A 25413-nucleotide genomic window follows, 5' to 3' on the forward strand; every position below is an offset into this window, starting at 1 on the left:
TGTGTGTGTGTGTGTGTGTGTGTGTGTGTGTGTGTGTGTGTGTGCGCGCGCGCGTGCGTGCGTGTGTGTGTGTGTGAGACCGAGGTGAGGCTTCCATGCACCGGCACCACCGGACACCCTCTGACCACCGGCCCAAAAACACAAGAATCAGACAGAGCGGGGGGTTCTTATCAGCAACTTACTGGTTCCAGAACAACTCCCCTAGCAACACAGACACAGCCGTTATGATTTTCATTCTATTTGAGCAGGAAAAAGAGGCACAGAAAAAACACTTGAAAAATCTAAATTTTTATGGGTACTTGGTTGTTTAGTACTGCTCATACTTGAATATTTTCAAAAACATTACTCTGCCTGCATCCTTACTTTTCTTTAGATCAACAGATGTTTTGTATTAATGTTTTAACACTTTAGGGCACAGGCATTTAATTTTTAAATCAATTATATATTTTTTTCAGGCTTGTTATTATTTTTAATTATTCCTGGTGGGGATATTATTTTAGAAATAAATGACCTTTAGTTAATTAGCACCACAATGTTTTTCTAAAGTTACATTTTTTCCTTCCAGACCATTAGTCTTAGTTTGTTGGTTCTTGAAATTACAAGTTTTTCCAAAAGTATCTCATTGAACAGAAATGTGTCTCTGACCCAGCCTGTTTGTGCAGCTTGTTTTGCAGATTTTTAGCTATTTTTAGCATAAAAAAAGATTGAAAGCACCAGAGTTTATCACTCTATTCTGTCCTTTTTATTCAACAAAATTTGTTGTTTTAAGTTATTCGTTCCAACATAGTTGCATATTCAGATACAATTACATACAAAGACACAAAGTTAATGGTATCAACATGACAAGCAAAGAAAGTGTGTTCTGCAAAATATGTACTCTGCCCATATTTATTTACTTGCATCATGCTGCATTTCCTGCCTTGATTCATTCCATAGTGTGCAACAGAGCTCAGACTTGAGCAGCTCCAGACTCCCTGGATAACTTGTTGTGGAGTTAATGATCCAGATGTAATAAGGCTGTAATTGCTAGGCCAGTTTGTTTTGCACCATAATGTTAAATGAAGGGTCAGTTATTTCTTCTATATCTACCTAGGGTGGATAAGTACAATTGCATTTGCACACACTGTCTTTCACAGACCACAGATGCCTATGTTCTGAGAGATTAAAATGCAGCAGTTGCAAAAAACTGACTTGAGTTACACTTCTTCAACTTAGCTCTCTTCTAATTTGACACCTAATAAGGCATCTATACCTGAAGTACCTTTTAAGTGGGTCTCAAATGTTTCAGGATCCAATCCACAAAATGAGGATGGCAGAGATCTGCGACCATAACTTTAAGAATAACTAAAAGTACCAAGATCTGGTTTTAAGTTGAGATTGAGCCGTCATGAGAAAATTAATTTGTCCTCATTCCAAGCTATTTTATTTGTGTTAAAAAAGAGTCCTGGACCAATAAATGCCTATGATGGGAGCAAGATAAAGGGCAGTAGTTAAAGAAAGTTTGACAACAGTCAATAATGACTTCTCCCTTACATAGGCAAGTTTGTGCTCATTTGTTTATCTGATTGGTTTAACTTGGCTGATGGTCACAAGGTTTTTGTTTTATTTGTTTAGTGTAAGAATAATGGACACTAAATCAGAATGTGTTCAAATGTGAATATCAATGGCTCATCGTTTCTGCTGTCAAATCCACTTACTGTATCTCATCAAATCTACTTTCAAAAATCACAGATGCTTTGACCAATTATTTGGGGGTTTCAGTTAAAAACCACCTGGTCACTTTATGTTAGCTACGCTATTTTTTGTCTATAGTCAATGACATGTTTCTATTTGGATTGTAAAAAAAATAAACCCTGATAGTAAATCCTGTATCGACACTTCCCAGATTATAGTCTAATTAAATATCTGTGGGATGTGCTGAAATAAACCTAATTCTGAATTATCTACTTATTGACAGATATTTCAAGCAATAACATGCAGGTGAAAACATCTCACTGCACAATATAGAAAAGGAGATCTTGTGTTTGGCCTTAGAGATTAGATTTGTATTGGCAGAACAATGCAGCTAACTGTAGATAATATAATAAAATAGATATAAACTCAGGGAGCACAGCTCTCAACTGAGGATTATCTGCATTTTTTAACACTGAAATCTATATTGCCATCGAAACTTCATGTGGTTTGTCTTTCCTTTTTACTCACCTATTTACCAATTTTGTAGAAATTTTACTTTTTGCATAATCTTTAACACATACCCTACCCTGTGCCCTGAAAAAAGTTGTTGGTACTTCGTCTAAATAAACATCAGAAACTGGTGCTATAAGAAGATTAAGTGTGAGCTCTGTGTGAGTGTCTTTGCAAAAAACGTATAGCCACCCCAAACGTCATAGACCTGTGTTCATTCAGGCCACCATTCTGAAGTTCCACATTGGAATTCAAATCCCTTACTCCTCCTCATATTCCACTAGGGTGTCCCTGTGAAGCAAAGGTTTGTCACAAACCTTTCCAGTGGCAATACTCTGTGTTTAAAGAGATAATACACACGTGCTGAGGTGTGCATGGTCATGCAGTCGATCTTCACCCTGTTCATTAGCAGTAACAAGGCTTGCTTTCCTTAAGGTCTTTTTAAAAGACTGGTATGCAGATATATCCTGCATACCCTGCCACTGGGTCTGTAGGAAGCTTATTCAAGGTCCCACTTGGTGTGATGCTGCATTACTGCCTGTAAGCTTCAGCCTTTTCAAAGTAAGATACTGTGGCATTTTTCCTCCACAAACATCATACAGTATCTTGATACCTTGTTATTCAAGCCATCCACATACATTTACTGCTTATATACAGTGTGTATGTATATATATCATGAAGATTCACAGCCATTGAGCATGGTTTTCAGGTCTCCTGCCATTAAAAGGCAATAATCTTGTTGTTTTGTTTCCAGAGCGCAGCAACCTTCACAGAGAGTGCCAGTGACCAGAAGTGGTTGGACCACCTAAACATCATTCTCCAGCAGAAGGTCAGCTTCACATACTGTAATAATAATATGAATTGCTCATTATTTTCAAACTATATCAGAACAAAGGAACACTATAAATAGGTGGATATTTTCAATTAAAGTTAACCAAAATTAACATCTGCACAAATTTTCCAATTGGTTAAAGAGGACAAGTCTCCTTTGGGGCAGAATTCACTAGAGAAACACCAGCTGCAGCTTTCTATTTTTATTTATTATTGTTTTTTTTAATTTAATTTGTTGACTCTAACATTGGTCAGTATCAATTTCTCTGATTTAAAAGTAATTAAAAGCATAGAAAATAACTGATTTAACTTAGTTACTTTTCACATTTGGATGTTTTTAAAGTTAAAAAATACATTTGTAGTTTTTCAAGAGTGTCAAAAGGTACATTTTCTCTTACTAAACATCTAAATAGAATTTTTTTCAAGTTCTAACACTGGTATTTGTATAAATATAAGAAAGAAAATGCAGTATAGCTTTTTTTTAGACACTGAGAGATGAGTCCTTAACTCTAGCGTTTATTTTTTACAAATACTGTATTAATACATTAAAAAACACAAAATTAAGTAGCAAACAGTTTTTCAATGAACTCTCAAAATAAACTGCGGTAAAATATGTGTAAGATGGTTTAAATCTTTTTTGTTGTTGTTGTTGTTCTTATACAGTATGTATGACAAATTAGAGTTTGATCATCGAAATTAATAAATGATTAGAAACCTTTGTTCTCACCTTACAAGTTCTAAATCTCGTGAGATGGACTTCAGTGTGTGTTAAAGTGGCAGCTGGCAAAGGTTGTTAGAAGGTTTTAATTAGAGTTTCGATATGCAAAAAGAAGAAATATGAGTGAAACAAAAAAAAAAACATCTGAGTAAGCCTTTTATTGAAAATAAGTATTAAACTGAAATAGGCTGTTCATCAGCTGATCAAAAGTTTAAGACCATATCTCAAAAAATCCCAACAACTCCATAAAATCGAGATAAAATTTGAAAAAAAGGACTCAGTAATGAGTAGTCGACACATTCTTGTTAATTACCTCAAAATAATTTTTTGGCATGCTTGAGGCTAGTGTTTTCAGGAGGCTGCAGGGAATGTTGGTCCAAGTGGTGAAGATGGCTTCACGGAGGGCATCCGCTGTCTGAAACTGCAGTAGTGTCCATTTTCATAAACTTCCCCTGCAACATCGCCACATAGCCAGCTGCCGTTTGACGCCTCTGCACAACCTGAAGCTCCATTTTTAGCTGTCTGGTGGTTATGATTAGCCTAGTTAAACTTAATGGTTGTTTGCAACAAAAGACTTGCTCAGATTTATTTATTTATTTATTTATTTATTTTGTCTCACTCACATTTCTTCTTTTTGCATTTGGAAGCTCTACTCTACCTTCTTCAGATCCAACAGAGCAAAATGTGAATTCTTGCCATTTTTAACTGGTCTTAAAATTTTGATCAGGACTGTATTATATAATATCATATCATCAGTATTAATCAATAGATGCTAAAACGCATTTCTGTTCTGAAAAAAAAAAGGGATTTTCGAGTGTCATTCATAGACCAAGCTGAAAACCTGGAATTATCCTAAATATATGCCTTTTATTATCTTAATAACACACTAACAAATGTTTAGTGCAATAATTAAATAAATACTTAAGGTGTTCTAAAATCTCTGGTCATTACTGCTACATATGCTCTGTAATACAACAATGTAATACGCACTTACAATTTTTTTCTTCCTTTTCTCAAATATGCAAAATTCTTTACGTTTTCCAATGCAAATTATAAGACTTAGTTTGTTTTCTTTAAATAATGAAAGTCTGTTTTGCAATAGTTTGGTTGGGTGGTAGCTATGTATCAGCTTAGGAGAAAAACAGGAAGAGATGAAAAATAACTTTCTAAATCAGTAATATAATATTGGCATTATTAGCTGGACTTGTTTTTAAAAGCAAATGCTTATAAATTTCTAAAAAGAAATTTAATGCTCAGTTCTTTTTGAAGCTTTGTCTTAAAGGTGTTTGCATTTCTGTAAATACATGCCTGCTGTGATAAATATGCTGCTTTGTCAGTCTTTAGTGCAAAAAAAACAGAAAAAAATTGGGGCACTGGGTTCACGCAAATACAGTAAATAGAAGATGAATTTTAGTTCGAACCCCAATGATCCTGCTTGCGGCTCAGAAACAATGAAAAACAGTGATTCAAAAGATAAAACAAAGAAAGGAGAGTACATCCTCACTGTTGGAGCCTTTGTGTGCTCACAGCCACTCATCTGTGAGTACTCCGCTGGAGCTTTGCTTGAGCACTGTCAACGTCTGCTCGCTGTGATACGTGTATGATTGAGAGTGTCGAGTGTGTGTGTGCCTTGTCTGTGTTCATGTCAGCAGCAGCTGCAGGCACTCATGCGTCGCCTCCGCACCACGACACACACCAGACACTGTTCTCTTGTTCCCCAGATCTTCTTCTGACCTTTACACCTTCCCCCCCTCCTCCCTCCCACACTAATACACACACACACACATACAGCACTCCACTGAATCCATGTTTTTCCCTTCTAGCTGGACAGCTCTCAGTCCCTGCTCTGTCTCTCTCTGCCGTCCTCCACTGTCCCGCATACCTCTCTTTCCCTCCCTCTCTCTCTGGCTCAGACCCCGAGGCAGCTTGTTAGTGGGGAACTAAATATTGATTTGGCGGGCCTGTCGATGCCGGGAGAATGAGCTAGTGTCCACCAGAGACCTCGGCACCGGCAGCCTGCTATCGACGTTTTCTGTGGGTAGAACAGGGGTGGTGGAGGGGGTGGGGGGGTGCAGAGTGGAGCTGGTGCGCAGAGTGGAGGAGGAGAAGAGTCGAGTATGACAAGGCTGAGACTTGCCCCCAGGTCCCTGTGGGGACCGCTGGGACCACCACAGTCATCCCCCCTTCACTGAATCTGACTTTTTCTTTCCCCTTTCAAGTCCATCTTGTTCTGTTTTTTGCTTATTTATTTATCTACTTTTTTATCCTCTCTGTTTTACAGTTTCCTTGCACTCATTTTTTAAAAACATGTTGTCATATCAAATGGACACCAAGTGCCGACTTTGTCTCATTTCTTACTTTTTGGTTTGTGTGTGTGTGTTTGTGTGCTGGGGGGGACATCTTTCACAATAGGTCAGATGAAATCTTTATAAAGTACTTATGCCTTCTAATCAAGTCAGCCTCTGAATGTCATGTTTTTAAGATTACTGAGACAATTTGAACTGTGTTCAGACTGATACCCAAACAACTTTCACCCTGTTCCTTTTTAGCTTTTCTGCTCTCTGTCATAGCTTATGAAAGGCTCACCAAGAAGACCGTCTGTGTAGTAGAAGGGCTCAGCGTGTCACCCTGCCTGTGACACTAATAACACACTTTCCTAACAGTGATATGATCGTACCCAGAGCTGCACTCACACACCTCTTCTTATAAAAAAACACAGACAGAAATAGAGTCAGTGAAAGGAAAGATGAGAGATCCATGTCCTTACCTGGCTGACCTGTCACTGGAAGAGGATGAGGATATGTCGGTGTGTGCGTGTGTGCAAGTCTCTTGGTGTGTGTACATATTTGTACACACTCGTCGCAGCAGCCCCATCTTGTCACTGTCAGTGCCTAATGGAGCTGCCAGTGGGACAGCACTTTATTATCTCAGTGGCCCTGTCAATAGCAAGCCAATCAGTCACTCTGTGTCTGTCTGTGTCTGTGTGTGTGTCTGTGTGTGTGTGTGTGTATGGTCATGGTTATGGTTATCAATGTGAAAGAGCTCCAGAGAGGTGTCTATGTTGCGTGCAAGTTATTGTTAGCAGTCACTGTCATGCACTGCCACATCAACAAAACAAGAAAGAAACCTTCGTGATGCGAGCAAACTGGGTGTTGCAGACATAGAGGTGAGTAATTGTGGATGAGGAGCTTTGCAGCTTCTTTAAAGCCAAAGAAGTGCCATAGATTTCAGGAGCCCGCTTCCTCTCACCTCTTCCCCACATGTCCACTCAAAATGAAATGAAACATTGTGTTCATTTGTTCTACACTCACTTCCACTGATGAGTTAATGAAATCAACCCCTATGCTTCTCAGGAGAGAGCCACCATAAACAGGTCTCCACAGCTAAGATCAAGGGACAGTGCTCCTTAATAATCATGAGCAGGCCAGGGGGTGCACTGTGTGGCTCCACCGCAACCTTCCATGAATAAGGCCAGCAGTGAAGATGGAGTGTCCATGTGGGTCATGGGATCCATGCACTGGCCCGGGGAAGCATTGATTTAATTGCCTTTGGTTTATTTGTGGAGTCCTAATTATTGACTGGAGGTAGAATTTAATGGGCCGGGTCTTTATGAAGACAGGGAAATGACTGGCTTCTGCTGCTGGCCAATAATGAACAGGACGATTGTGTGTATATGCACACAAACACACACGCATTCCCTCCAGATGATTTTTCAGACTCATTTTGAACGCATACACCTATCTCAAGCCTCATGACAGCATAATAACATTTAAAAAGTCATTGACTGTTGATTCCTTTATGAGAGGACAGTGGTTTGTTTTACTGGTGTGGGGTGGCGCTGAGGGCCTGCTAATATTTACCTCCCAATCACACCCCAGGGAGACGTACAAGCATCACTTCTTATCAGCCTCTGAGCTATAACAAGCAGGTGGACGTTACATTAAGAGACTGGTAGACAAGATGGACCGATTGGGACGGACTTGTTATAAAACATCAAAGGCATTTATGGATGGTCTAGGGGCCTAAAATAATTCCTTTAATTTCAAACCCTTATCAAACTTCAGAGAGGGTTAGCTTTTGCTCATTTCTTTAATGAGTGTTAAATAGCAGACTGTAATTATGTCACTTCTCAACAAAGCTTCTCGTGGTATTGGTGCTTTCATGGGATTAGGCATTCATGCTTTTCAACACATCAGTGGCTGTGTTTCCTCTCAGTTCTAATGTGCCGGGAAACTTTTCTATTGTCGTCGATGCTGTGAGCGTTTGGGGTAGCGTTTTTGTGCTGTGTGGCTCATTATGTTGCTGTAATGACAAGGAACAGCTCAGAGTATCAAACTTCTCTCTGAAGGAAAGTGACTAATTAAGCCTCATTTAATGACTGAGCTAATTAAATCAGCCACTCTTTTTATCTCTGTAAGTGTGTTTGTATGAGTGTGAGGGGGACTTCAGGCGAGCCTTTGTATTGTAAATATGTCACTGGATCAGAGGTGGGGACTGGGAAATGGGGCTCCCAAGAGAGGAGTGGGTGAAGTTTGCACAAATATCAGAGTGCAATGTGAGGTTTTTGGTTTATTAAGCTTAAAGCAATAGTTCAGTTCTTTTGAAGTGGGTTCAGCAGAGTTGTTATGAACAGATATTATCCTAAAGTATCAGAGCTGTGACTATTAAAAACTAGTTATTGACTTAAACTTGACAGTTTTGTGCAGCTGTGTAGCCTCATTTTGTGCAGCCAATTCACAGCTTATTTTTGTGTGCACAACTTGCAAAATTGTATATTGGGACATTTAATTGTTGAGTCCTCTTTGTACTTGCTTTGGCAGCTATCTCCACATTTATAATTTAATCTTGAGTACACTTTTGAAATGAAGATAGGCACATTTAAAAGTTTTTGAATAAATATTAACCATCACTGACATGTTTTTTAGACTTTTACCCCTAATTTACATTACATGCATTCGGCTCCGCTCCGCTGCGCAGGCCGCAGCTGTGCGTTTCAAGTCCAGTTTACACTACCTCCGCTCTGCTCCGCTCCGACAGACGTGCAGGAAGGAGATTGCGTGATAAATTCAGTGATAAATGTGGAAGTCACAGCAAAAAATAATTAATTCTGTGAAAGATGAACTCCAAACACAGCTGAAAACATTGATACTGTATAAAGGCTTTTGGTATCTATGTTGAAACTGATTCGCTGTCGGCGTTCTGACACTTCTGATTTCAAAATAAAATCCACGTGTATCATGCGTGTACACATATGCTTCATGCTACATGTTCCCATCTGCTTCCCAAACAGAACGATACATTCTGACAGCATTTGTGTAGAAATATATCTGTATATTTATTAATATAGCTGCAATTTTGACATTATTCCGACAAATTATCCAGCCTAAAAGTGTCTTATTTTGAAAATACGGATGTTATGCTCGTTTCTTTTCCTGTTGGTGCGACGTAATCGTTAAAAATTGACTCCAGCGCAGCTCCGGCGACTGGCAGAAATAGGATCTGTTCTAATTTTGACGGATCGCCGTCCGCTCACCGCCACCCTGCGCCGCCCTGCGCAGCCAGTGTAAACACTCTCATTGATTATAATGGGTGTGTATTTGTTGCGGAGGTCGGACCGGAGCGGAGACGGAATGGAAGTAGTGTAAATTAGTGGTTAGAGAGCTATAAATACAGCTCTCATGCTCTTGAGATGAGTTTGAAATCAATGCAACAAAATCAGAATGGGTTAGAGACATTTGCAGTAACACTATTTTGAAAATAACTTTGTCAAATAAATTTTTTGAACATGTCCATAACTGAGTGAAAGACATACCTTTGTGAATCAAACAAGGAAATTAAGAATAGCAAAAATTCAGTCTGATTTTAGCCCCAATCAGACCAGTTGTTAGCTCGTCAATCAAATCAAACACTTTCACCAAACTGAGGCTGTTTAAAGAAGTATGTATAACAGGTAAAATATAAATTGTTCATAAGTTTTATAAAGAGCCCCACTTCAGGATGGCTGAATGATTGCTCTAAATTTTGCAAAATGGGGGTTGTAGAAACAGCTTATTTGTCCTTGGGTATTTCTTCACTGAACACACCTTCACAGGAAATATGACTAAGCAGATTTTTGTGACACTTTTCTGCCAGTATTGTCACTTGTGTCGAGCTTTTCAGTACGTTATCTCGGCCAGTAAAACTTATTTTGAAGTTATGTACTGGGTTGCTGAATTTCACCCAAAGGTTGCATCTCTTTTTTTTTATTGATATCACCTTTCTATTTTTTTTTTCTGTGCATCATGGCTGAACCACCTCATTTTCTCACCTAATGAGTAGAAACCTGAAACAAAGACCTGGTGCTTCTCTCTGTTTAATCTTGGGTATATTTAGGTCAGATCCCTAACAAATGCATGTTGCACATTGAAATGATGTTTCCAAACAACATATCAAGAAAATGAGCAATTTTTAATTACAGTATTTGTGGCCCCAGGTGTCCAATTCCCTTTCATATCAGTCTCTAGTGGCCAAAGGGGAGAAGGAGAGAGGGATCTTTACTGCTGCAGGGGTAGGTAATTACGAAGAAAAGCAAGAGAATAGGCTTGTTGGTGCTTCCGTGATTTTTTTTAACCTGAGCACCTCTTTTCTAATGTGACATATTCATTATTGGAGATAATCAAATGCAAGGCTTTTTAGTAGGTGCCTTTGTGCTTTTTTTAATCTATTTACCATGCTGTTATTGTTGTTATTCCCAAGTTTCATAAATTTGATTTTCAAACAAAAGTGAAAGGACTTAAGATCAAAGAGCTGTTTTTTTCCCCTCTGTGATGAAACTACCAAAACTACTTTACCTTGATAGTGGCCTAGATCAGAGCTTGCACACTAGCAAGGGACAAAATTTATTGCAGGTATCCTTTAGCTCTCCTTAAAAGGCACTCATAGTACAAGTTAGTTTCTGATATTTTAATTGTTAGTACTGTTCAACCTGGTTAGTTACTGTAAAAATATTCAAACTTTATAAAAGTTGTTAGAGTTAGAGGCGCTCCTTTTATAAATTTATAAAGACCAAAAACTATATAAATATTTTTCTAGCAGAACTCTACACTTCCAGGGCACACTTTGCTGATGAGATGCTGATGTTTGCTTTAAAGTATATTTTACACTTTGTGATATTTCCCCTTCCTCCTCATTTAAATATCCAGCTGCTTCACACAAGCTCAACGACGACTTACAAATTGGACCATTGAAAATAATTGTGCCAACCTGTTCCAAGGGAAAAGGCAAAACGAGTGCATGAATGATTGATCTTTTATGTAAAAGGATGGGTGGGAAAAAGTTCTTGTGTGTAATGCCACCGTAACACAATGGTCATTGGAGTGCTACAACTTTGAGTTGCTCCTTGCCTTCAGGTGTGCCCCAGGCTATAGAATGGTGGTGTCATTTAATTGGCTCATAAAAACACCTTTCGCTTGCAGCCTTATTCTTGGGCACACACACACACACACACACACACACACACACACACACACACACACACACACACAGACATGCATTGTGTGAATAAATGACGTATATGTATGATATAAACTTACCTGTCAGTGGCTTTGCACTTCAGTTTGCTGAAATATGCTCATGAAATCACCTACCAAGAGAAAAAGGTCTCCTCTGCAGGGCCTGTTGAATAGTAATAGATGTAAGTTAGCAGGCCTTAGTGCTACAGTAGCTATTTTAGTGTTGCCAAAGGGGACAGGGTCTCTTGCAAAACAGTGGTTGTGTTGCTTGTCGGTGGTTCTAGTGATAGTTCTGCCAAAGGGGACAGAGGCCTAGCAAAATCAACTGTAGCATAACATTAGTGCCAGTTCTTAACACTGCCTTAAGCAGCCCAGGGGATCCCATAGAGCAGCTGCTTCAGAGCTTACCTCCAACCATCCTGCAGGGTATCAGTCCCCAGCCAATGTGGCAGTTAGATGAAAGCAGATGATAGTCAAGCCTGTCCCAATTGTGGGCATTTGGATGAGCATTTTTGCCGGAATCTGTTGAAGTAGGTGGCAAATCAAAAAAAAGAATAATTAGATATGAAATACAAAGAAATCTAAATGCCAGAAATGTCTAACACTGTTTTGTACAGAATATCGGCTATAGCAGGACCTTTGGGTGCGCTTACGCTCAAAACAAGTTTCAAGGAAGGATCAGCAACTTTAATATAAACTACATCCTGGCATGTCTTACAATGTCAAATGTCTAAGGAGAAAATAACACTTAAACACACAATAAAAATGTATCCAACATATAAATAGGTTTGTGTGTTTATGCCTTTATGCAGAATTTATCAGAAGTTATCATTCAACTCTCTATGGTCTCTCTTGTCTTTTTGGTGTGTAATGCACCACGTATCTGTCCAAACCATGCAACACTTTCTCATTTGGTTGTATGTGTTATACTGCAGATATTTTTAAAATGTACAGTTTTGGTTTAGTGGCTTGGAAAGAAACTGAGGCCCTGTATACACCACTTTTTTATTTAAACTGATATTTGTCTTCTCTATCCAGACAATTATGCTCATACTTAAACAGTCATGTTTCACTACTGGGTGACAATACACTTTGACATGTCAAAATAAAGAGAAAACTTGATTAACGTGGCTTAATATCTTGCAAATCTTTTTTTATTTTATTATTAGTTTCCACTCACCATTTCAGAACACAATCAATGTTTGACTTCCTAAGGATAAAAATATATATACAGACGGAGAACTTGTAAAAACAGGTCTGGTGGTTTCTAGTGAACAAAGTGAGAGTAAGCCTGTTAGACAAAATAGTTTGCTGTGTCAATGTTTTGGAAAAATGCTTCTGTTCACATGGAAACACTAGAAGATGCGCTTTGATTTTTCTTTGGAAAACTTATTAAAAAGAATAGATATTTTTCTCACCAAAAAAATTATTTAATAATAATAATAATAATAATAATTTTATTTGAAAAGCACCTTTCAAATAAAATCTCCAAGTACCCACTGCCTGCCTCTCCACCATGGGGAGCAGGGCCTTCACCTGCTCTGACACTTACAGCATTATATCATCATAGAAGAATGTGTGAAATTACAGAGACAAGCTGGCATGAGTTGCAGAGCATGGATTACAAATGAAGTTAAGATGGATATGCTAATTTAAAGAGATGTGTTTTCAAAGCAGACTTGAACACAGGAAGAGAGGTGGTGTTTCTTAGGTCAGGTGGTAGAGAGTTCCAGAGGAGAGGTGCAGAGCAGGTGAAGGCCCTGCTCCCCATGGTGGAGAGGCAGGCAGTGGGTACTTGGAGATTTAGGGAAGAAGAGGATCTGAGAGAGTGGGAGGGGGTGGAGATGTGTATGAGGTCAGACATGTTAGGAGGGGCAAGTTAGTGGATAGCTTTAAATGTGAGAAGAAGAATTTTGAAGACGATGCGTGATTTGACCGGATTGTGGAGCTGCTGCAAGACTGGGGTGATGTGGTTATAAGAGGAGGTTTGGGTGATGACACATGCAGCTGAGTTCTGGACCATCTGAAGCTTATGGAGGGATTTGTTGGGGAGGCCAAAAAGAAGAGAGTTACAGTAGTCAATCCATGAGGCCACAAGACTGTGGACAAGGATGGCTGTAGTGCAGAGTGTGAGAGAAGGACGGAGACAGTTGATATTTCTGAGGTGGAAGTAGGCAGACCGAGTAACATTATTGATGAGAGCAGTGAAGGAGAGAGTGGTGTCGAGGATGACACCAAGACTCTTGACCTGAGGAGAGGGGTTAGCAGAGAGTTGTTGATAGGGATGAGGAGATTTTTAGATTTTGAGATTGAATTTTTAGTGCCGACAAGAATGATTTCTGTTTTATCACTATTCAATTGAAGGAAACTGTCTGAAAACCAGTGATTGAGTTCAATGAGACAGTCAGTGAGGATGGAGGGAGGGTGTGTGGAGTTTGGCTTGGTTGACAGGTAGAGCTGTGTGTCATTGGTACAGTATAACAATGGAAACGGACACCAAATTTGCGGAAAATGTAACCAGGAGGAAGGAGGTAAGTAATGAAGAGAAGGGGTCCAAGGACAGAGCCTTGGGGCATGCCAGTGGAGATGGGATTTTTTTTTTTTTTAGTTTTGTGTGTACAAGAGGTGTAAACGCTAAATATCAGTTTTTAACATTATTAAATCTTAAATTAGTTTAAGTATTGTGGATGGGACTTGAGAGGGACTCTTTAAAAAAAAGCTAAAGCTCAAAATCCCCAGATTAAATCTTATATCTTTTTTTTCACACAGTGTGGCACCTAACCAGCACAGTGCAGTCGGACTTGGTTTCAGATAAACAATAATAACTACTACATTTTTTAACTACTTGTTTAAAAATGAAAGTAAAACCAGACCGATGCTAAAGGCCCTGTCACACTAGACAACTTATGTCAACTTAAGAACATTTTAAATACATCTACATTGTAGATGGAATTGAAAAAAATCAAAGGGAAGCTTCTTTTTGGTGTGTACATAATGTAATTTGAAGAAATTGATCAAATATATAACTTTTATTAGCAGTTTAGACATAAAAATGTTTCATAAGTTGTCTAGTGTGACAGGGCCTTTAATAGCGATCCAAAAACCCTGCAGACTGCTGATTGGTCAAAGAGTCAAGGCTTTAGGCTTATCTTCTCTGCATCGATCACTGACATTCTTCCCTGTTTTATAGACAGTTTAGCACAGATTTTGCCATATTGCTGATGGATCTCTCTTTTTGTGCAAAGACTACGTTTTTTTGTGTGCATTTATTAATATGAGCATAATTAATAAGCACATGTACAGACTGATCTCATTTGGTACAGCCGGTCTGTTCTGTGCTATTCTCCTTTTCACTTGTCATTTTGACTAGAAGTATCTGAGAAATCGATGGATTGTTATGCACGCACGCACACATAATGATGCTGTATTTTTTGTCGCAGTGATGTCACGTATGCTTTGATGAGAAAAAATTGTTGAAATGCTGTGGAAACCAAACAACTGAATTTTATTCTCCTCATCTCCAGTTAAAAAATACTTCAAATTACCAAAATACTTGAAAAAATATTGAAAGTACATCAAATTACTTTCTTGGTTTTAACATCTGTTTTTGGCTCAGAGTCACATGTTAGGTTTTTCTAGTTCATGTTTACCTGTTTGTGTTGTTTACCCATATTCCCTTTTTGGGACTTTTAATGATCCAGTCTCCCACTTTGCTGTCCCACAGAGCCTTGTGTTGTGGCTGTGTCTCTATTTTAGTGGGTTTGTTTGCATACTCAGTGGCTCTAAGTGCAATTAGCTGATTGGGAAATGTGTGTATGTGTGCAGGAGACAGAGAGTGAATCCTCCCTGGAGGTTGGAGGCAGAGGGAGATGTCTCAGCAGTTACTTCAGTGTAGTGGTTCTCTGAGGAATAACGCGTGTTTTGATGCATCTAGTGCTCCTGGAGCTGCCTGCTTCACACATGCACGTTAACACACACTTTCACACATACTTCCCGGCACACAAGTCCTTGTGTTTCCTGATCCTGTTACCTTTAATGAAGAAGAGGTGTCAGGGGGCAAGAGGACTGGATATGTGTGTGGGAGTAACCTAAGTGTTAAAGTCTAAAGTTCTCACTCTCCAGGCTTATCAGAAATTGATAAATTTTACTTTAAGGTCACATGGCAGTACTGTTTTGTTTCACTGAAACACTTTGCCAACAGATTTAATACAATTATTTAAGCTTAGGATGTTTTAAATTCACAAATGCTCATGGAAAATATTTGTATTTATGTTTAAAATAAATATTTTAATGTAGTTTATAATTTGGACTAAATGTTTTAAGTGTGTTGGATTTATATGTAATTTTTTTTTCAAGTGAATTAAGAAGCATGCTTTTAATATCTATCCTAAGAAAAAAATCTAGAGGTCTAGAGAAAGACCTTCACCTATGTTTTTTACATCTTCCATGTGTTTCCATAGCATCCAGCTCACAAACAGGAACTTTCTTCATTTTTACCTCCCGTAATGATGTATGATTTAGTGGACATCAGTGGTTGTCCTCTTTTTATCCCAGTATTGACACCATTCAGTGATTCACACAACAAACAATCCCGTAAATGTTCCCAGTGATGCCAATTATGCCTTGAGGCACTTCTGTTAAAAAGATAGACTTGGGCTTCCAGAGAAAATGTGTCCTCAGTTCTATAAAAACAAGTCAATGGCTGCCATTTTTCTGCAGTTAAAGGACTGATGTGGTTTAAAGGATTGATTTTTTTTTCTACGTCTGTCTCAAGGTAAAACCTGCTTGTTTGTATGTTAATTTTTTTCTTGGTTACTACAATCTTCCTCATGTTTTTTTTCTCTTTTTGGGTTTTTGCTTAATCAGCAGTGTTTGTAGCTGCAAAGACAAGCCCCTCTTTTTAAGTTGCATTTGGCATAAATTTGCCATATCCTGTGACAATTTGATCTTAAATTGAAGTGTACCTCATGGGCATTGACACAGATCACTATGCGTAAAGTGTGTGTCAAATATTTTCAGTTCTAATTAAATCTTGCAACAAGCTAGGCCCCTTGTCGTCACTACATCACACTCTAAACCTGCAATACCAGCTTACCTTAACATATTGACAGTTACAATTCTGAGATTGCCTCCATTGATGGCTTAGAGGCATAACACCAGCAGGTTGCTTTCAACCCAACTGTGTCATTTTTCTTCCATAAATCACACCAAGATGGGAAAGAAAGTGTTAAAAGCCCAGTTGAACCGAATTTTCATACAGGAAGCTGTACATAAAGGCCTAAGAGCAGGGGTAGGCAATCCTGGTCCTCGAGGCCGCAGCCCTACAGGTTTTATGTTTTTCGCTGCTCCAACATACCAGATTCAGACATTGAATTACCTCTTCCAAGTTCTGCAGTATGGAGGACCGAAACTGACCTAACTAGAAAAAAAGCAGAAATATATAAATGGACCAATAAATAAATTCAATTAAAAATGTAGCAATTAAATTAATAAAGGAGAGCTTTATCTCACGTTTTATAATTTAAGTCACCTGCATATTTATTTTCCCAACTTAGTTACAACTAATAATAAATTTTCCACATAATTTACATATATGTGTGTGTGTGTGTGTGTGTGTGTGTGTGTGCGTGCGTGCGTGCGTGCGTGCGTGCGTGTGTGTGTGTGTGTGTGTGTTCTGCTTTTTGAATTACATTGCTGCATTTTAAGTGTATTTATTTATTTATTAGTCAATTTATATATTTCCGCTTTCATTTTTAATTATGTCAGTTTCGGTCCTCCATACTGCAGAAGCCTGATGATCACCATTCATTCAAATCAGGTGTTTTTGAGCAGAGAAAAAAGTAAAACATGCAGGGCTGCGGCCCTCGAGGACCAGGATTTCCCTCCCCTGCATAAGAGGGTATTTCACCTTCAGGGTGGACAAAAACAGCTACAGTTTACATTTGCAAATAAGCGTGTGACACTTGTAAGAAAAGAAAAACTCAATATTTTGTTTAATGCTCAAGAGGTGTTGTCAGTAATCAACAACAGACGCTTAGAATTAGTGAGCTGTAAAATTTGGCTCTGAAACTGCTGCTCTGTATTCTGAATTGGTGAAACACTTCACATGAAAACGGTTGGAAACAGTCGATATAGTGGTCCCTCAGAAGTTTGACTGAGTCCTCGGGCCCCATCTGGGCTTCTCTGGTTTCACACAGGCACTCTGAAAGGCTGCCAAGTTTTAAAAAAGGTTATTTATTTATTTTTAAGCAGTGGTGCATTGGTATGTTTTCCTCATTTTCTCTAACCTCTTCCATCCCACCCCCCCMCCCCCCTTACACACACCCTCTTTCTATCTTTCACCTCCCCTGCAGATTCCCTCTGCCGGCCAGTTAATGGAGGCTGTGCACGTGAAGATGAAGGAGAGGAAAGTGCTGACAGAAGAGCTGGCCGCGCTCGCAGCACCAGTCAGCGAAAAAACCTGACTCCCTGGGCTGAGGCTGGGAAAACTGTCATCCTCTTCTTTTCCTCCATTCCTGGTTCTTTTTTCCTACCCTGTTCCTGCTCAGTGGGAGCCAAGCTGAGCCGGGGCAGCAGAACCAATATTTGTGAGAAAAGCGCCGTCGACTGGCTCAACGCAGCACCCCGACTTTTGTAAATGAGCCCTCGACATCTGTGTTAGCACTCAGAGCACTGTGTCTATCAGCCAGGGCCCTTTAGTGCCAAACTAATTTAAAGTGCAGCCACTCTCAATGAAGACCCGGGGTAATAAGGCAAATGCTTACACTAATGTTTTAATTACACTTTTTTTTGTAAACTTTATTTTACCACTCCCCTAATTTATTTGGCACCTTGAGGGCTTCTTAGTGTGAGAGTTGACCTTATGTTGCCAAGCTGACAAAAGTAAAATTAAGCACAAAGAAGTAAATATACAAAAATTAATAATAATAATCAGCTTGTTTTGTATCTTTTTTTTAAATGAAGGACAAGGATTTATTTTTGAAGGACATTCAGTGTTTACCTAACTAAACATGCTAAACATTTGTAGTTATTTTGTTTACAATAACTTTGTCATAATTTGTGAATAAAAGTTAATTTGTGCCGTATTTTGACTCATATCTGTTGTGTAAATGTTTTGTGCCTCGCCCTTTGCAGCATTTCGAAGGAGCGTCAGTTGGTGTGTGATGAAGACCGAGGGCACTCTGCAGGACAGCAGGGTTCTTGCGCCTCGCTCATGATTGACAGCTGCCTGTTGGCATGGTTCCTGTCTGTAACAAGTGACCCCTGCTGTTGACGTCATTAATAACAGTCTGGTTGAACGCACACATATGGAGCGGGGCTTTTGTGGACGAGAGCTGCTTTCAATTCCTTTTATCTGTTCCTTTTCTTTCCACCTCTCTTATTATTCATTTTGAATATTAAATCGTGATCCTGGTCTTCTCTGTCCTTGAGTTAGCATCCTACACAAGAGGCCTCACACTCCTTTCAGATCGCATGGTGCTCTTTATTTTTTTTCTACTTTACCTTTTTCTTTGCTTTGTTTTCCTCTTTTACCACTTTCTTTTTGCAATGTATAATTAAAAAAACGGTGTGAGAAATCCTCCGTTCAGGAATTAAAAAGAAATAATTCTACTTTCTAATCCTCTCTCCATCCCCTCCCTCCACAAATATATGCTAATGATGTCGTTTTCCTTTATCTTTTTATAATAAAGGATTAGGCCAGGACTGTCTCTCGCTGCAACTCAGGGACCAATTTAGCTGGGATTCAGGAGAGACAAACCCCAGTGGTTAATTACCATTCATTAACATAGTTTGCATCTTTTCTTCTTCTCCAATACCCAGGAGTCAGCTATTGTCAATATTTGTCCCATATAAATTTCTTCAGTCTCTCTTTTTTTTTCCAGTCATTGTCCTCCAGCGTAATGCTGCTAATGACAAACATTAATAAATCAGTGAAAGCCGGTGGCACAGAGTGGGTAAAGACAGGCAAAACATCAGCACCACACAAATTATCCCCCACCTCTACCTCTTGCTAACTCTGACCGTCTTTTTTTCCCCCCCACTCTTCCGTATATTGCATAGTCAACATATTTGCTCGCCGAGCTCCGCCATCCGGCCTCGGCTGACGCACTCGTGCTATTTCTGTGACATATTCAAATGTGCGGCCCCCTCCTCAGCTGCCTCTCCCCTGGGTTTAATTAACCTGGCCTTGCCTCTGACGCTCCCACAGTGAAGACGTTAAAGTGATCTTGAAAACACCCTTTGTCCCACCAGCGCTCCCACCCTCCTCGCTCAACACACACTGATACATGATTCATCCTTTTTTTTTTTCCTGTGTAGGAATGGCATCTTTTCTCTCTTTTTTTTTCTTTCTCCTCGTCTTCCTCCCTTCTCTTGTATAGATCTCATTAAAATGATTTCCTGTGGGACCTACTTTGATCAAATGCAATGTTTTTTTTCCACTTTAAATCTTCCAACATAGTCGTCTTGGTGTCATTTTCTTTACTTTTTCTGTCACTTTGTTTTGTTTTGTTTTGTTTTTCTTTTAACCCAACTTTCCTGTCCCCCTTTTTTTTCCCACAGATCCTTTCAGGTTCTTAAAAGGGTAGAGGAGGTCCAAACCGGTGTGCAGATAAAAACTCACAACCTTAATGGAAAAAAAGAGACAAAAGCTCACATTTCTTTATTTTTAAAACACTGAAAATATGATATTTGTGACAACGTATTTTTTATCAGTATTTATATTCACTCAAGCAACGCTGAGCAGTTACTATGTGTATGAGTTTGTTTTAACGTCATGCAACATGCTCACATTTGTAATGTGTTATATGTGTGATACTTTATTAAGTGTGGCTACTAAAAATTGTATAAGTTGTGAGGTTTTGTCTTGTGATCATATGTCAGAGAATTGGTCAGGACCACAGACTGACTTTAGGCTTGATCGATGATTTGTGAACACATACTATATATTTGGGGCACCTCACTTCCCTTTGTCTTGTGTGCCACTTGAGCACTGTATCAAAACTCCCATTTCTTCAGCCTCCAATCAGTTCACAATTAGTCCTTGCAGAATTCGTCAGCCAGATGTGGAGCGAATAGAAAACAGCCGCCAGGGATTTCCCTTTACTTCACTGACACAGTTTCACACTCCAGCTATTGCTGCCAATACATCAGTCTGCTTTGATTTCACAGGCGCAGACACTTGGCACTGACTTAAATAACAAGGTACTTGTGACATACTGCCAAATGTGTTTTTGACAAATCTATAATGCAACATGTTTACTGTTTTCATTGTATATCCTCCGAGAGGTGGCTCAGTAACAAAAGACAAACACTGTGGCTTTTACTGTAGGAAGTGACGGTGTTCATGATAATTATTAACAGCAGCTCCTCTGTGTTTTCATTTATCCCGTTCTTTAATATTAGATCAGATGGCACCTTGGAAAGAAAGAAAGGAGTCGGACTCTTCTGATGTACATATGCCATGTATACAACCTCATTGATCTTCACTTGAACAAGTCCCTCATCTTCTTCTGCAGTGCTGTAGACATGAAACGGCCGTAGATTATAGGTGAATGCAGTCCGCCGTGGGAAGCGAGGGAGCAGATAAAAAGGCAAGCAACTCCGGGGAATAACTCAATGTTTTGATGTTGTGTGATAAAATAGAGACCGTCTCTGTCTATGTATACTGTATGTACCGTATTCAGGTTTCGCACCTTCACTCTCACTGGTCTTATTCATAGTAAACAAGCTCTTCTTGCACTTTTATTGTTCTTTGACAGTCATACTGTTGCATTCCCCATGAAGAGTCCTATTGCTCGTGGCGGTTTGAGCTCCTGTGGAGAAAAAGGTGGAAAAAGGAAAAAAAAGAATTCAATCTGATCTTTTATCCACAGATTCTTAAAGTCTTCATTCTTCAACATTACCTCAGAGAGAAGAGAAAGACCCTCTTCAGTGTGACTGCCTGAACTCTGCGGAGCTTGTGTGATTTATCTCAGATGTGTCTTCTCAAATGATGCAGAAAATGGGGCTCATAAATAAGACAAATCAGAGTGTCGCAGCTGTTTTTATCCTGTGAAATATACTTGCTGGTTAAGCGGGGCACTTACAGTATTTGTTTTGCGGTGCTGTTTCACACTTGCTCAGACCACATCGGTCTTCATTTGTCCTCTCCGTTGCAGAAAAGGCAGCTATTCTTTGTTTTCTGCTTTAGCACATAATCGCACCGCGGTCTGGGATGTGTAGCCCCCTCAAAGCACCTCTCCACCTTGACTAACTTTTCCAAGCGCTCATTAGCGGACTGGTTGAAGTTTGCAGGGTATGAAGCAGGCTGGCAGATTACCCTCCCTCCCTCCCCTGTAAAGTAGCACACCTCAGGTGATCACACTAATGAATTCATGAACCCTCCCCAAACCCACCGCCTTCCTCACTCGCACTTTTTTTTCTTTTTACTGACTTTTCTGACTTTCTTCCACAATGGCGGATTGGTGCAGAAAGTGCCAAACAACAAAGTGTTTGTTTGCATAACATTAGCACTGCATGCTCGCACACAGTGGCGGGGGCCTGACTGCAGGACTGACTTGGAGGCCTCTGTGAGCACAGGTGGAGCAGGGCGAGCATCACTGGGACCAATTAGAGCAGAGCACAGGTACATTAGCATGTTTGAGTGGAGTGGGATGGCGTGGGGATCGGTGGACCTCGTGAAACACACACACAACTCACACAAACATGATCACAGGCTGGCGTGCGTTAGCCGTTTGTCTCAAGTGACATAACCAGCATATGTGTGACAAATGACCTCTTGTCTGCTGGTTTCCTTTGTTTGTTGTTTCCCCTATCAAATCCTGCATAGACTTTACAGTATAAACTCATTCTTCTTAAGGTGAAAGAACTTTATGTATATTTAAACCCACAACCGCCAGGTAATAATTAAAAAATGAATATAAAAATTACATTTATATAAAGTTATTTTCTAGTTTGCAATCTTAAAAATAAAAGCAATAAAATGAAATTTATTAACAACCATTTAGCTTCCACAAATTTAGAAAAACCTGCTATAATACCAAAGTTATAGCAATAAATAAAAGACTTTGTATTCCTTGCATGTACACGCACTAACTACCTTCAGAATATCTCAAAGCAAATCTACAACAAAATTATCTGAAATCAACTGTTTACACCAGAGACTTGTGAAATTAGGCGTTAAAGAAATAAACCTTTACTCAATTTAGAACAGGAACTGACATTAAAGTTCCAAAATGTTCGGATACAAACTCTGCAAACTTCGGTTGTGGTCAGAGGTTTATGTACACTCATCATGAGTATAAATGTTGTATTTATTTGGGATTATTTGCTGAATTGTTCAAACTGTGCTTTTTTATTTTTATTTTAATTTTTGAGGGAAATGATTATACAACATACAACATATTTACTTATTATTAGTTATTTAAAAAAGGGTCAATATTTTACACACAAAGTCAAATATATAATGTTTGGTAACGGGTTTCATCTTAACCACTGTTTTTACAGTCATCAATGGATATTTGACCACTTTCTTTGCAAAAGTGGTATACTGTCACAGACTCAGCTTTTTAGATTAATCTTCAATTTACTTTGTAATTTAGGTCGGGTCTTCGAGAAGGCCTTTTCACATATTTAATTTTAGCCTGATTTATCCATTCAGAAACCAGTTTTTATGTGTGAAGTTAAAACATTTCGAGGTAGTCCTTCTTTATTAATCTATCCACTTTGTGCAACATGCCCTATCACAGCATGATGCTCCCACCACCATGCTTGACAGTTTGTACAGAGTTCTTAGCTTTAAAACTGGAGACTCCTCCAAATGTACATCTTGTCATTGTGACCAAGTAGCTCCAGCTTCATCTCGTCTCACCATAAACGTTCACTTTCCAGGAGACAATTGATTTGTCTGTGTGAGCAGCTGTACATTTCAGTCATTCTTGAATGTGTCGCTTTAGGAGCCAAAGTTTTTCTGGGCAATATCAAACTATTTTAAGTAATACAAACTCTTGGGTCTTCACACTTCTTCTTCTTCTTTTGACCCCTTTCTTTATGACTGCAACTCCAACAACTCAGCTGTAATTAATTAAATTAACTATATCTTTCAGTTCAGTAAAGTTGAGATTGATAGTCTTGTGAGTTGAGACAAATGGATGCTCATGAAGTTGTTTGTTTTTTCTAAGATGTGAGATAATCATTTATATTATCTATTTTCAATAGTTTGATTGATTTCATTTGACAGAACTCTATTCGTGTATTTTCGCCGTTTTCATGCTGATTGTTTTTGCTGCATCACGTTTTACCACTAGGTGGAAGCAGAGCATCAAGTTTGTGATTTACTGGACTACACAGTACTCTGGGACATAACACTAAATCATAGATTTATATTACAATCAGTGTGTAAGTTTTCACCAAAAAACAAACAAGTATTAGAGATTTATGATTCTATTTTCATAGCAAGCTCCCAAATAAAAACATCATGACTGCCTTTAAGCTTTAATGCTTCTGTCAAAAAAAATCATTTTTGTGTGTTTTTACCACTGAAATTTGCACAACTTATTTTTTTTATTTTATTGTATTTTGTTATTTTTGTTTGTGGTTTTATGTGCCACCGTTTGTTGAAATAATTTTCATTATTTGTTCGAATATTTTTCCACAAGATGGCGCCACTAACCTTACAAATGCATCCTGTTTTCCCTGAGACATGCCACAAATGATCTGCAGCTGTAAACAAGACATTAGGAGCAAGAACAACACATACACACACACATACACAAAGAAAACAGAGCAAGGTAAAAGATAAGCAACAGAACAAGAATATTAAAACAGAATACTCTTATTTATGTCCATTAATTTATGGCTCTTATCAAATGTACTAATAGATAAATCTGATGATTGTTGTGTCTAATGTGTGTTGCAGTGTTTTGTGTATTTTTACATTCTCAACACAGTACAGCTCACCAGGTGTAGTTTAGGAGCATACTGTGTTATCTGCTCGCTGACACACAAAGACTTTCTCTTGTTGTTTTGGTGATGCCTGTGCTTCTCTAATTCCTACACCAATATTTGTTCTGCTTGGGGAGAAACACTCCTCCCTCCAGACACTAATTACTCTTAAATGCAGGCTTTGTTTGCTTTTGGATGGCAACCTTTTAAAATAAATAAATTAAGTTGATTTGAAGGCTCTTATAGCATATGAAGGCTTGGAAATTCAGAACTAGACAGCCAAGTCACTGATTTTTTTTAAAGGTTGTAATATTAAACTCATCACACTTTTCCAGATTTAGAGACTTCACGGCTGCTATAATTGATGTGTTAATAATCACTTTATATGAAATGCGTTTCTGCCTGCTAGCCCACAGGGAGCTCAGTGACTGGAAACTGTTCATCCAGTGAAGATGAGCTTCTGAGCTGAGAAACCCAAGTGTGCAGGTGAATCCGCTCCTGGTTCAGACCCACACTGGTCATGTAGCTCTGTGCAGGCTCCCTCATGTTGTCCATTGGTCTTTCAAAATCTTTCTTCAGACTTTGGCTGCTATTTCACTCATTTTCAATTTAGACTATTCAGAGCAATGTTTACTTTTACCATCATTTGTTAAGACCTCCCACTTCTAATCTATGAAGCATTCCAGCTTAAAGTGAGCTCCAGGAATAGAGCTGTATTGTTCAATGCATAAGCAGCTTTTAAATAGCTGTTATAAAGGGGATCTTTGGGTTATTTACTAGCAGTCTGTCCACAACAGTTTGATGCATGAAATAATATTTTAGCTCACACAAAGTGATTCCCAGAGTGTTGTTAACTGAAAACGTCTCACTGAATGAAGATGTATCTCCTTCAGGTCCTGGTTCAGGTCTATGATGGGTTCTTTGCTGGTTCTTATAGACATGATGTTCAGATACTGGTCATCAGAGTTTTAAAGCCTGATTCTTCTTCTTTTGGTCTTTACTTGTGCACTTTCCTCAGCACAATATGTTGTGATGGTCATCTGAAAGTACTGGGCAGAAAGTAAATGAAAGGCATAAAACAGATCGCTTGAAATTAATTGTTATTCAACTATTTTATTGTCTAAACTTGTGCTTACTGGTGTTTCAACGGTAAAGTAGTCCGTGTTTTGTCTTTTTTAAGCTTATTGCGTGTCTGCATTGTGTGGAACATAAACAGCACCTGTCCTCCTCTTTGACCGGAGCTGT

At 38.9% G+C, this 25413-nt stretch overlaps 1 protein-coding gene across 1 annotated transcript in view; it reads left to right on the forward strand.

Annotated features, from left to right (window-relative positions):
• Positions 1–18308, forward strand: part of LOC106533225 (centlein) — a gene marked incomplete at its 5' end in the record, with an annotated part of 63528 nt that extends 45220 nt beyond the window's left edge. The window contains 2 exon segments of the mRNA XM_014029464.1: positions 2939–3013; positions 17577–18308. Of these exon segments, the coding sequence (XP_013884918.1) occupies positions 2939–3013; positions 17577–17687 (186 nt within the window).
• Between the last annotated feature and the right edge of the window lie 7105 nt (positions 18309–25413).

This window comes from Austrofundulus limnaeus, unplaced genomic scaffold (genome assembly GCF_001266775.1).
Source record: "Austrofundulus limnaeus strain Quisiro unplaced genomic scaffold, Austrofundulus_limnaeus-1.0 Scaffold909, whole genome shotgun sequence".
NCBI lineage: Eukaryota > Metazoa > Chordata > Actinopteri > Cyprinodontiformes > Rivulidae > Austrofundulus > Austrofundulus limnaeus.